This window comes from Astatotilapia calliptera, chromosome 6, assembly GCF_900246225.1.
Source record: "Astatotilapia calliptera chromosome 6, fAstCal1.2, whole genome shotgun sequence".
Classification (NCBI taxonomy): domain Eukaryota; kingdom Metazoa; phylum Chordata; class Actinopteri; order Cichliformes; family Cichlidae; genus Astatotilapia; species Astatotilapia calliptera.
The window spans coordinates 18,912,402-18,925,421 of record NC_039307.1 but is presented as its reverse complement, the minus strand read 5'-3'; the positions used below and the strand labels follow the sequence as shown (position 1 = coordinate 18,925,421).

General features: G+C 37.5%; 1 protein-coding gene across 1 annotated transcript; it reads left to right on the top strand.

The window, feature by feature from the left end:
* Window positions 1-6,128: 6,128 nt before the first annotated feature.
* Window positions 6,129-12,741, top strand: LOC113023281 (uncharacterized). The gene is made up of 6 exons (XM_026169307.1): window positions 6,129-6,159; window positions 6,484-6,536; window positions 6,658-7,095; window positions 10,876-11,019; window positions 11,247-11,308; window positions 12,439-12,741. The coding sequence occupies exons 1-6, from the start codon at window positions 6,143-6,145 to the stop codon at window positions 12,559-12,561; spliced, it is 837 nt and encodes a 278-aa protein (XP_026025092.1). The 5' UTR covers window positions 6,129-6,142; the 3' UTR covers window positions 12,562-12,741.
* Window positions 12,742-13,020: the final 279 nt, after the last annotated feature.

The window sequence follows — 13,020 nt, the reverse complement described above, 5'->3', positions numbered from 1 at the left end:
ACAATTTCTAGATATCTGGTGTGTTGGTTTTTTTTCATTCAGATTCCAGTGAACCTCATCACCGTGAGACTCAGCCCGACTGTGCTCTTTGCTGGATGCTCTTCTATTCTCTCTGTTAAGCTTTTGCTATCCTCTCATCTCTCCTCTCCTCCCTTTTGATGTATTACTGTCAGAAGACAGGTAACTCCTCAATGTTTCATTTTGTCCAGCCAGTTACTTTTTATCACTTTATTCCTCTGGTCATTTGACCATCACTATTAAATTGAGTTTTTGGAAGAAAAAAAAACTGGGGGAAAAGTGGCTGATTAAAATGAATGTATCTTTTAATGTATTACCATAATTAATATTGTGATATATTTTAATATTTATTTTATATTCATTTTAATTACATGTTGTTCATTTCTGTAGCTAAGGAACCTCAAGTTGATGAAAAACAGTATGAGAGAAGAGACCAGACTACAAGAAATCAGGTAATTAATGGCTTTCATCAGTCTTCACATCAGTGATATGATATATGTATACTACAGCTACTACTTATTTTCTGTAGTCATGATGATCAAGATATTGAACAGTAAAATACATTTATCATATTACACAAGTATATCATGATACATCTAAATTATTATGACATTTTAGGATGACGAAGTGTATTATGCTCCTTTGGAAATCCGTCAGGCATCACAGAGACCAAAGAAGAAGAGGACAGCCCAGATTTCTGATTTCAGCATCTCTGCTATCAACACTTGCACCATGTAATAATAATAATTATGTTTTTTCCTCCCACAGAAATGAGAAAGAAATATTTATGTCTGGTTATTGTTATACAGTGGAAATAAAAACCTACCATCTTTAACTTACAGATATTAACAATTGCTCTGACATGAACAAAACTAATATATACGATTTGACAACATGAAAAAAAAATTGTTAAAATTACTAGCTTTTTGTTGTTGTTGTTCTTTATAGTTAATAAGTGTGTTTTATTACACACACACACACACACACATATATATATATATATAATATATACATATATATTAGTGATGTCAGGGTTAATCTCGCTAACGCCATAGCCGCATTAACGCGCAAATCTGTGTTTGGCTTGTTTGGCTGTTGGGTTATATTAGTTATATTAGATATATTTATATCAGTTATCTAATTCAGCATCATTTATTTTTACCTCAATGTTTATGAACTTGCCTCAACTGTCATATAATGTCTATTTATCCTCTAAGTCAGCGTTATAAATGCTCTTGCGGCCAAACCCTGTAGGGTAACTTAATGGGTTGAAAAAACAACTTTTTGCGGTGTAATTCTCAGGTGATATTTCTCATTCAGCTCACAATCAAAATGTTTTGTTTGTGGTATTGGACAAAAAGATAATATAAAGCAATCACTGTAGTACAAACCAGCGCTATACAATATTTTTCTGGGAATTATTGTCAAACCTGAGAACAAACATCATAGCTTAGGAAGGTTAATTCCTGCACACTGCAGACCACAGCCTCTCTGTGTGCGCACCGCGGATGACGTCAGCGCGCACACTGTGTCTGAGGAGGATGTGCGGAAGTGTTTCAGGAAGGTGAACGCACGCAAAGCTACTGGTCCGGACGGGATTCCCAGCCGCATCCTCAAGTCATGCGCGGCTCAGCTGGCTGGAGTGTTTACACACATCTTCAACCTTTCCCTCTCTCTGTCTGTAGTCCCAGCCTGCTTCAAAATGGCCCAAATCCTCCACCATCTCATCACTGAACGACTGGCGACCTGTAGCCCTGACCCCCATCGTGAGCAAATGCTTCGAGAAGCTGGTCAGGGAATTCGTTTGCTCTTCACTACCCAACTCACTGGACCCTCTACAATTCGCATACTGCGACAACAGGTCCACTGATAATGCCATAGCCCTGACACTACATACTGCCCTGTCACACCTGGAGAAGAGAGACACGTATGTGAGAATGCTGTTTGTAGATTACAGCTCAGCATTCAATACCATCGTTCCCTCGAAGCTGGACAGGAAACTGCAGGATCTAGGATTGAGCAGCTCCCTCTGCAGCTGGATCCTGAGCTTCCTGTCTGACAGACGCCAAGTGGTCAGACTGGGCAGCATCACCTCATCCCCCATCACACTGAACACTGGTGCTCCACAGGGGTGTGTACTGAGCCCTCTCCTGTACTCACTCTACACCTATGACTGTACGGCCACTAACAACTCCAACATCATTGTTTGCGGACGACACTACAGTGGTGGGTCTTATCACCAACGGTGATGAGACGGCTTACAGGGAGGAGGTCAGCGCCCTGACCCACTGGTGTCAAGACAACCATCTCACCCTCAACGTCGCAAAGACAAAGGAGTTGATAGTGAACTTCCGGAGGTGCAGAGAAGTACACACCCCCATCACCATCAACGGCGCTGAGTGAGCAGTTTCCGGTTCCTTGGTGTACATCTGGCTGAGGATCTTACGTGGTCAGTACACACAAACAAAACAGTGAAGAAGGCGCAGCAGCGCCTCTTCTTTCTCAGGAGACTGAAAAGATTTGGCATGAACCCCCGCATCCTCAGGACCTTCTATCGCTGTGCCATTGAGAGCATCCTCACTGGATGCATCACCACCTGGTATGGCAACAGCACCGCTTACAACCACAAAGCTCTCCAGAGAGTAGTGCGGTGCTCTGAACGGATAATTGGAGGTGAGCTTCCCTCCCTCCAGGACATCAACAGGAAGCGGTGCCTGAGGAAAGTGGGGAGGATCATCAAGGACTCCAGTCACCCCAGCCATAAACTGTTCAGACTACTTCCATCAGGAAGGAGGTTCTGCAGCATCCAGTCCCTTACCAGCAGACTGAGAGACAGCTTTTTCCACCAGGTCATCAGACTGCTGAACACTTCATAGACACCTCACCTTCACTACTGGAACTTCAACATTATGCACTCCACACTGTATATAAATGCCACTTATTTTGCACATGTTCAACTACCAACCTCTGTATATTTTATATATTTTATTTTATTGTTTACTCTATTTAATTTGTAAAATATGTATATACACACACACACACACGTAGAAAAACATATTTAGTATACACATCCAGTAATGCATGCACTCTTATATTGTACATATATTTATTACTCTAAGATTTAGCCATTCTTATATTTTGCTTGTTTTATGTTATTGTATTTTTGCACACCTCTGTTGCTTGTGAAGCTCGCACACAAGAATTTCACTCGCATGTACTGTACCAGTGTACCTGCTCATGTGACGTGACAATGAAAGTGATTTGATTTGATTTGATTTAGAACAGAAAACAGCCACATGAAAAAATCACATAAACAAATACAGCAGCATCTAAAAATTTGAGTTTTGACTCAATTAAAATAGTTATTCTCCTCATTTCTAATAGAGTAATATAACTATTTCAAAAGTATTTTTCTCATCAACATACATGTACAGTAACTTAGCAATGGTGATTGGTACAACAGAAAATCCTTAAATTTGCTAAAGTTTTCTCACATAAAGGGAGATGAGGGTATTATTGAAAAACATCATCCTGAAGCTCATTAGCTTCCAGTACAGATTGTATGCATGTCATTTTACTTAGTTTAAACTGATTTGAGTCCTCCAGCTAGCGTATTTCCAAATTGACAAGTGAATATGGATTTTAGTTTACCAAAATAACTACACATGAATATTTGTGAGAAGTAAACTGGACAATGTGGGAAATCTTGGTGAAGTTCATTACCTGGAAACAAGATTTGAGATTTTTCTATTCTATTCTATTTGTAATGGACACTGGATATGCAAATGTCCACATGGATAAACACACTGTTCAGGCAAATGAGAAAAAAAAATTTGCGACACAGCAGCTCAGTGTGTGATTTGATCACAAAAGTTAGTTTCAATGGCAAAAACAAGCAATTAATTTTGATATAATTGTCTAGATTTTTGTTTGTTGGTTACTCATATTGGCAATAAATGTGGATGAATAAAGTTAAAGGGAGGAAAGCTGATCCAAATAAAAGGGGCGTAGCTGCCAGGAGCAGAATAGTATACATACAGGATAGCGACGAATACATGTATATCCTATAGACCAACGAGAATCATCAAGGCTAGTAAACATTAATTTAAATTGACTAGATTTAGATTCACTCAGTCAATTTAATATTTTATATTGCCTTTACATTCTCTGGGGTTAAAAAACAGTGATGATAGCCCATGTAATACCTGCTTCTGCAACTATTGGTTAAATCCACAAAGGGTAGTGAATTTCAGAGCAACAAAATGTTTTTGGGTTTTTTTTGTCCACACAACATCCAATCTTAGAGTTACCCCATCTGTCAAATCTGCACACTTTAACTCCTGAGCACAACAATTCAGTTCAATTTATATTGCATCAAATCCCAACACCAATCAACTCAAGGTGCTATATATTGTAAAGACTCTACAACGAGATAGTGTACATGAACATCTGTGTAGCATATTGATTTGTTTATATAGCTCAGTAACTGCCGTTGGTTTCCTAAGGCACCAACGGCTGAGGACAAGAGAGCACAACCTGTCAAACCCTAGTGGTGACAAAACACCACTAGGTTGTGAAAGATGTGGCAGTCCTATTAAACAGCAGAATCAGGAAGAAGGCATATAAGAAAACTGTAATGTACCGGGGCACAAGGAACAACTGAATCAAATGTGGAACACTGTATTTCACATAGTAGTTGCAGTGGTATTAGGGGCAATAAAACCAGTAAACCCAAACTGTAAGATTCCAGTACATTGCAGACACAACATCAAAGGTCTCCGTCCAGAAGAGGTTCTAAGAATAGTTAAAATACTGTGCAGAACCCTCAAACTTGATAGAGGACCCAAGTTTGAGGAACATGGCGACAATGTAGGATCAAGTCAACAAGGTCCCAGTCTCACAGGTTTAGAGACCATTCTGATCTGGCAACCACCAGTTTTGAAGAAACTAGTAGATGACTTGCTATGGGATGACTGATATTGGATGACTTCCTCTTCCTGTTGCTGTGTACAGATGTGCTTTATCTACAGGTTAATCTGATTAACTCATTTAATTACAAAACTTTACTTAAAGGATAAACAGATTTAGTAGAAATGTAACTCATGTTAATACTAATGACAGTGGTTTTATTCATTTTTCTTCAAGGAAATTCAGAAACTAATAAGATTAGAATGTATTTTTGTGAAAGCACTTTCACTTTCAACCTAGCTATGTAGTCTACAAGAAGTTACAACAATATAAGTTGACAGTAAACCCAACGTTAACAACCCCCTGTTCTGTGAAAGTCACAGGAAACCCACAATGATAAACAGTCCCTCACAAGCATGCACAAACCTTCAGGCTGTTGAACCAGTATTAAGTGCAGAATGTGATTTGTTTTATTGTCAGTAGTTTAGAATGTATTTTCAGAAAAAAAAACATATATATATATATATATATATATATATATATATATATATATATATATATATATATATATATAGCGAGAGAGAGAGAGAGGGAGAATCAGCACAATTCAGAAAATAATAATATTAGGAAGTGTTATTTGTGACAGCACTTTCAAGATTACCTCTTTTGTTTTTCCAAGAAATGATATTTGAAACAAATTGTAATCATTTTCCTTGTGTCCTTAAAGTCAAGGTTGGTCACCATACAGGCTCTGTCTCATGCTGCAGAATGACAGAGGACTGATCATCCAGTGTGGTATTATATAAAAAAAACAATATAATCAACACCAAGTGAACTACAGCATCATCAAGAAACCTCAGCATTACTTTTCATACTGCAGTGTTTTGAAGGGTTTTTTTTTATTCGGGCTCCACCCAAGTTATTTACACTGCCCATGGTCCCCTGGTATCTTGCATAGATAATATCAATTATGCGCTGCTCATTATTGCTGCCAAATTTTAACACTGAGATCACCACCTAAAGGGAACCAATAACATAACGATAGATGGTCTGTTTAGAGGAGGATCTTAAATCAAGAAATTTTAATATTAATTTTTGATTCTGTTTGTGTCCTCCATCGTTGTTAATGTGGACATATTTTCTTTATTTATAACCCAACAGAGGGCAACTTCTTCAGATTCCAGTGATATAAAACGTGGTTAAACAATAATTGTGCATGACTAGAAGGTCTAGGTATGTATACATATTTAAAATGCATGTATAAATTGATTTTAATAAAAGCTTTCAATAAAGTGTAATTGATTATTGATTTTTTTTTTTTTACAGTGTGTGTGTTTTTTGTTGTTTTTCCTTCTTTTCTTTCTTTTTTTGTTCATTTTTGGAAAATGACCTTTCTGGTTACCATCATAACATCACTTGGTGTTGCACCTATAGAAAACAACCACAAAGAAATGTTCCATTCAGCAGGCCAATCACAACTTACATTTCCTTTAATGGAAAAATGTGCATAGGTCATGACATCTGTTAATAGGAAGTGTTGTTGTCTTCTAACTCCAGGTTATCGTCATTAGACATGGACGGGGTGCATGCATTTCTGGTTGTTCTTTTAGGTAAATCATCTAAATGTTTTTCAATATCCCATTTTAACAATAAACATTTTTCTCATTCTGAATGTTTAAAAATTGTGCATATGTGAACATACTTTAATTTTTGTTTGTTTGTGTCTTCCAGGAGCTTTATCTTCGAGTCAAGATCTGAGAAATGAATCAGTGATAGAGATGAGAGTGAGACCAGGAGAAAACATCACTCTCTACTGTGATTGTAAATCATCAGTTGGAGTATACATAGTGTGGTACAGGAATTGTTCTCATGAGAAGCAGCCTTCCCTGGTATTAAAAACCAGGCTGGATCGGAGATATGGTGCCCCACACTCAGATTATGAGTCTACTTTCTTCCATCTCCTGAATCCATTTCCTGATTTTCATCTGGTAAAGAACAATTTCTCTCAATCTTATGACCTGCTGATCACAAACATCACTGAGACTGATGAAGGCCTTTACTACTGCGGAACTGAAGAGCTCAAGGTTAAGGATGAAGAAAAAATTATCCAAAGATATGTGCGCACATATAGTAATATCACAACAAAGATCCTGCTTCATAAGGATTCTGGTGAGTCTTGCATTATCTGTGCACTGTTTTTTAGCCCTTTGAAAAACTAACCACAGTAAGAAGATATGATCCTACATTATGATGCATTTTAAAATGGACAGTTTGATTGTTTAGTAGATAGTAGGTGAATGATTATGATGATTTGCATGCCACCAGAATAAATTTAAAATGAAACAAGAAAGATGCAATTTTTTTTAATTTTTTGACAAACGGAGTTGTAAATGAAATGCAAATTTTTTATGTTTTCTTTGTGGTGTTTTAACACTTTCCGTCCCTCAGAATGCTTTGCTTGGCCTTAAATAAAGCTGTCTTAAGCTTTTGCCAGTAAGCAAACTGCATTCTAAACTGAAATCAAGTCAATGACGTGGCCGTTACTAAATATTTTATTTATTTATTTATTCATTTTACTTCTTTAAAACAAGCTAGATGCTGTTACAGCACATTCTGGGTTATCCTCTATAATATCAACTACATCTGTAAAAAGCCCTCATCTTTGTGGCTAAAAGATGAGCCTGGTGTCAGAATGTAGGTAAAAATGAGAACATTTATACTGTACAACTTCGTCTGAAGTTTTAAAGCACATATCTTGCAAGGTTATATGATCTTTTGTACTCTAATTTCTACTTTGTTATGATAATTCATAGACAATTAGTTTTACTATTGAAACTATCATATATAGTAATGTTCAATGCTGGCATTAGAGCAATAGAATAAAAAATAAACTTGAGCTTCAGATTTTGAGATTACTTAAAAACTGTTTTTCTTGCAACTTTGGTTGCAATTTTTTAGAGGAGCTAATATGTTTATTTCGAACATAAAAATTTTATATCACTTGCTCCTATATTTAAAAGTTGTATTTTGTGTTGTGATTCACTGTCCACAACCTAAATAGCATTTTGCTTAATCTGAGCTGAAAGCAGTTGAGATTTTGGTGAGGTCTGATGCAAAAATTCACAGAGGGTTCCTGCATTTGTTTGGATTTTCACTCATTCACACAGGGTCAAAATTATATGTACAGGTTCAAATATGTATAGTGGTGGCTGTGACACATTAAAAAATAACACATTACTGTAATCACATTATATTTTCCAGTAACATTTTACTGTACAAATTCAATAATGCAGCACATTACAGTTACAATTATGTTGTCACTTGCATTACAAAGGTTCATTCATTTGCTGTGCGGCAGACAGAAACAATTTGCACATTTTTAAAATCAGGTGATTTCAGTTCATGTCTGAGAGGAGAAAATTGGTGGAGCAGTACAGCAATACAGCTTTTGAGGAGTGGACATTAATTACATTTTTATTGCACAAAAGGACACAAGCACGATGGTCAAGCGGAAACAGCTTCCAGGACAGAAACAACCACATTATACTGCTAACACAACATTAACTCTTTGCAAGCATCTACATACACAACATGCTAACACAAAGCTAGACAAGAACTGAGAGAAATTTTAAAGCTGAGAACAAACTGACTGATCTTCAACAGGGACAAAAAACAGTGATGAGCATTGAGGCTAATAGTCACCATTTCTACCTGTTCATGTTTCTAAAGTAGAATGACTGTGTTGATCATTTTCAAGTTTCTTTGAGCTGGTTTTAATCTTTGCTTTGTGTTGTCAGGTTAGTGTTCCTATCTAAAAACTGAAAGAAATATTGTACCTGTGTCCCCATTAAGATCGAGATTTGTGTTGGTACATGGGGCTGTAGCCTACATTAGCTGGTTATTATCAAACGATGTGTTTCAGGTCATTTTATGGAGTAATGACTAACTTAATGTAACATATGAGTAGTGTAACAAATAATTTTTCCTGGCAAGTAATTATGCAAAGCATAGCATTACTTTTAAGTAAAGTAACAAGTAATGTATTAAAAGGAGGTGCTGAAGGTTCTACAATGTCTTTGAACCAGACAAAGTCAAGGCATATTAATGTCTCATTAGTGATCACAACTGACTACATTTGGTAGTTTCTTTTTGCAAACATATCAATTTGTACAATAATTATAACCATAATAATTTATTTGTTAGCAATCTTTGGATTGACCAATACTCAGAACAATGGGAAAGTCCAAGGAACTAAGTGAAGACCTAAGAAAGAGAATTGTATAAGTTGGGAAGGTCTCTTGGAGACCTTTCTAAATGACTGTAGAGTCCAAGATTATCAGTTGAGACAATTATAAATAAGTGCAACTTATTTGGATGTTGCCATTTTGCCAAGGAAGAAGACTCAGACAAACCCTGAAATAGGAGGAATCTGGTTAAGATGTTCAGGGACAATTCAGTGCTCAAACATGCCATGAACTGAAAACTACTCAAATGCCAGCATCACTGCCCACAGTGAATTGAGTTTTACATTGCCATGGACTGAGAGGGTGTTGACCAGTAAAGAAGTCCCTGCTCCAAAATCGACATCTTCAAGCTCGACTGACATATGCAGCTGCCCACACAGACGAGCCAAATACATAATGGATAAAAGTCAGACATGAAAAAGACTGAACTATTTGGCTACAATATTGAGAGGTATATTTAGAGGAGTAAAAGACTGGGAAGAGTGAATCTACAATAGGCAAGCAGCTTGGTGTGAAAAAATCAACTGTGGGAGCGGTCATCAGAAAATGGAAGACATACAAGACCACTGATAATCTCCCTCGATCTGGGGCTCCACGCAAGATCTCATCCCGTGGGGTCAAAATGATCATGAGAACGGTGAGCAAAGATCCCAGAACCACACGGGGGGACCTGGTGAATGACCTGCAGAGAGCTGGGACCAAAGTAACAAAGGTCACCATCAGTAAAACACTACAACGGCAGGGAATCAAATCCCGCAGTGCCAGACGTGTTCCGCTGCTGAAGCCAGTGCATGTCCAGGCCCGTCTGAAGTTTGCCAGAGAGCACATGGATGATACAGCAGAGGATTGGGAGAATGTCATGTGGTCAGATGAAACCAAAGTAGAACTTTTTGGTATAAACTCAACTCGTCGTGTTTGGAGGAAGAAGAATACTGAGTTGCATCCCAAGAACACCATACCTACTGTGAAGCATGGGGGTGGAAACATCATGCTATGGGGCTGTTTTTCTGCCAAGGGGACAGGACGACTGATCCGTGTTAAGGACAGAATGAATGGGGCCATGTATCGTGAGATTTTGAGCCAAAACCTCCTTCCATCAGTGAGAACTTTGAAGATGAAACGAGGCTGGGTCTTCCAACATGACAATGATCCAAAACACACCGCCCGGGCAACAAAGGAGTGGCTCCGTAAGAAGCATTTGAAAGTCCTGGAGTGGCCTAGCCAGTCTCCAAACCTCAACCCCATAGAAAATCTGTGGCGGGAGTTGAAAGTCCGTGTTGCTCGGCGACAGCCCCAAAACATCACTGCTCTCGAGAAGATCTGCATGGAGGAATGGGCCAAAATACCAGCTACTGTGTGTGCAAACCTGGTAAAGACCTATAGTAAACGTTTGACCTCTGTTATTGCCAACAAAGGTTATGTTACAAAGTATTGAGTTGTATTTTTGTTATTGACCAAATACTTATTTTCCACCCTGATTTACGAATAAATTCTTTACAAATCCTACCATGTGGATTCATGGATTTTTTTTTCACATTCTGTCTCTCACAGTTGAAGTGTACCTCTGGTGCAAATTACTGACCTCTGTCATCATTTTAGGTGGGGGAACTTGCACAATCGGTGGCTGACTAAATACTTTTTTGCCCCACTGTATGTTATCATCAGTCTACACAATGAGCTAACCTCGATAACTTTTGTTTTTCAGGTTCAAGTGAGAACCGCTGTTTTACAGCTTCAAGTGAGCACCATCATGAAACTTGTTGGATGCTACTTTATTCCTTGTGTCCAGCTTTTGCTGTTATCTCATCACTTCTCTCTTCTCTTTTGATTTATTACTGTCAGAAGACAGGTAAGTCCTCAACGTTTAATTTGTCTACCAAATTATTCTTCATCTCTTTATTTCTGTGCTCATTTTGCCATCATGATTAAATTAAGTTTTTGTCTCTAAAATTGAAATATTTTCACTTTCTCTATAATTCTGCTATTATAATTTTACTATGATTTTTCCTTTAATCTGGTTATAGTTGTTTTCTTTTGGTGTACTGAATTATAATAACACTATGTTAATTTCTATAGCTAAGACACCTCAGGATGATGAGAAAAGATACAGCAAAAGAGTACAGAAAAGATGGAATGAGGTAATTAAGAACTTTCATCAGCCTTTATATGTACTGATATTTAATATTTATAATACTGTATTTTCTGCACTATAAGGCGCACTTAAAATCCTAATTCTCTCAAAAATCGACAGTGCGCCTTATAATCCGGTGCGCCTTATGTATGAATTCTGGATTGTCGGAGCATTACAGCTACCGTAGTCAGGAGCCTAGCGGACTCGGAGTAATCTGGGTCCAAAACTCCGTCCGCTTCAGTTCCCAAAGTCAAACGAACACTGCAGCATCACTGAGAGTTAAAAACTGTCTAAATTATTTCAACTTTAATAAAATAATCAGCATTGCTGCTTTACCAAGTGTAACAATTAAGTTTAACATCCAGGCATCCATGAAAACAGAATTTATTAAATTTAACAGAGTTAGAAGTTAGCAGGAAGTTAGCTCGCTAGTTTCAACCTAAACATGATATTGCATGTTCTGACTGAGAGATTTCTGAAAAATTTAAAACATACTGCTCTGCTATCACTTCCAACATAAATGAAGACAGAAAACTAAACAGCAGTGACATTTGTAGGGTTACTGAAGTTGGACTAGCTGATATATAATGATCTGCTATGTGATCGCTAGCGACACAGCTATGTTAGCCTAACAAACACAGTGAAGCTGGAGGATGAACGCTAACTTTTTCCACTCCATAAAAGTTAACATGAGGGTTCCCGATGATGAGGGACAAATGCAATCGCATGTTGGGATGCTGTAAACTGACCAAACTTCAGGAGAACAACTGGAATAATCCATCCACAATACGCGGTTAGTCATTAATATACTCCCAGCAACACTGGAATAGAGCAGCTGCGAGAGGATTCAACATTAATGAATCAATAGTACGGAAGTGGAGGAAGCAAGAAGAATGAGTTGAGTAAAGTTTGACTTATCTGACTGTTTTGTTTCGCTTACTGTGCCTTATAATCCGGTGTGCCTTATGTATGAAAACAGACCGTTCATTGACAGTGCACCTTATGGTGCCTATGGTCCGAAAACTACGGTACTGCTAGCATTTATTTTCTGCTGTTCCTCATTAATGTTTAGCAGTGAATTCATTTTAGCATATTAAATCAATAGATGATGATAATTCTAAATAAATATATCTTTAGGATGAAGAACTGTGTTATGCTGCACTGGAATTCCGCCAGTCGTCACAGAGACCAAAGAAGACGATACCCCAGAGCTCAGATTTCAGCACTTACTCTGCCATTAATACTGACAGCATGCAATGAACCCATCAGTGCAACAGGCTGTATAATGAATTCTATACTCTTATACTTATATTTTATACTTTTGGTGTTTGTGCTTATTAATTCATGTTTTGTTCACAACAGTGTTATCACAACGGTATTTATTACATCCCACAGAATTGCTTAGATCTGTGAAAGTAAAAATATATTTACTTTGTTTGCCAAGAGGATCATGCTATAGTCTTTAAGTTAGATATGTGAAACAGTTTCGCTTTACTTTTTATGCAAGCAATGTAATACATCTGTAAAGTTTATTAAAAACATTTCACTTGTTTCCATTGTTTGTGATTATTCTTCATTTTTCTTACTGTTGGTCTTGAGAACTACTGTGTATTATTCAGCCAAAAAATAGAATAGAAGATTGGAAAAATGTTGCCTGGTTTGAGTCTCATATCTTAATTTCTGCTGCGAAATTCACGCATCATGTTTAGAATGTTGTGT

Coding starts and splice junctions, on each gene's coding strand:
- LOC113023281 (XM_026169307.1), top strand. Junction 6,537..6,657: donor ATTTCTGGTTGTTCTTTTAG/GTAAATCATCTA, acceptor TGTGTCTTCCAG/GAGCTTTATCTTCGAGTCAA. Junction 11,020..11,246: donor TTATTACTGTCAGAAGACAG/GTAAGTCCTCAA, acceptor TAATTTCTATAG/CTAAGACACCTCAGGATGAT.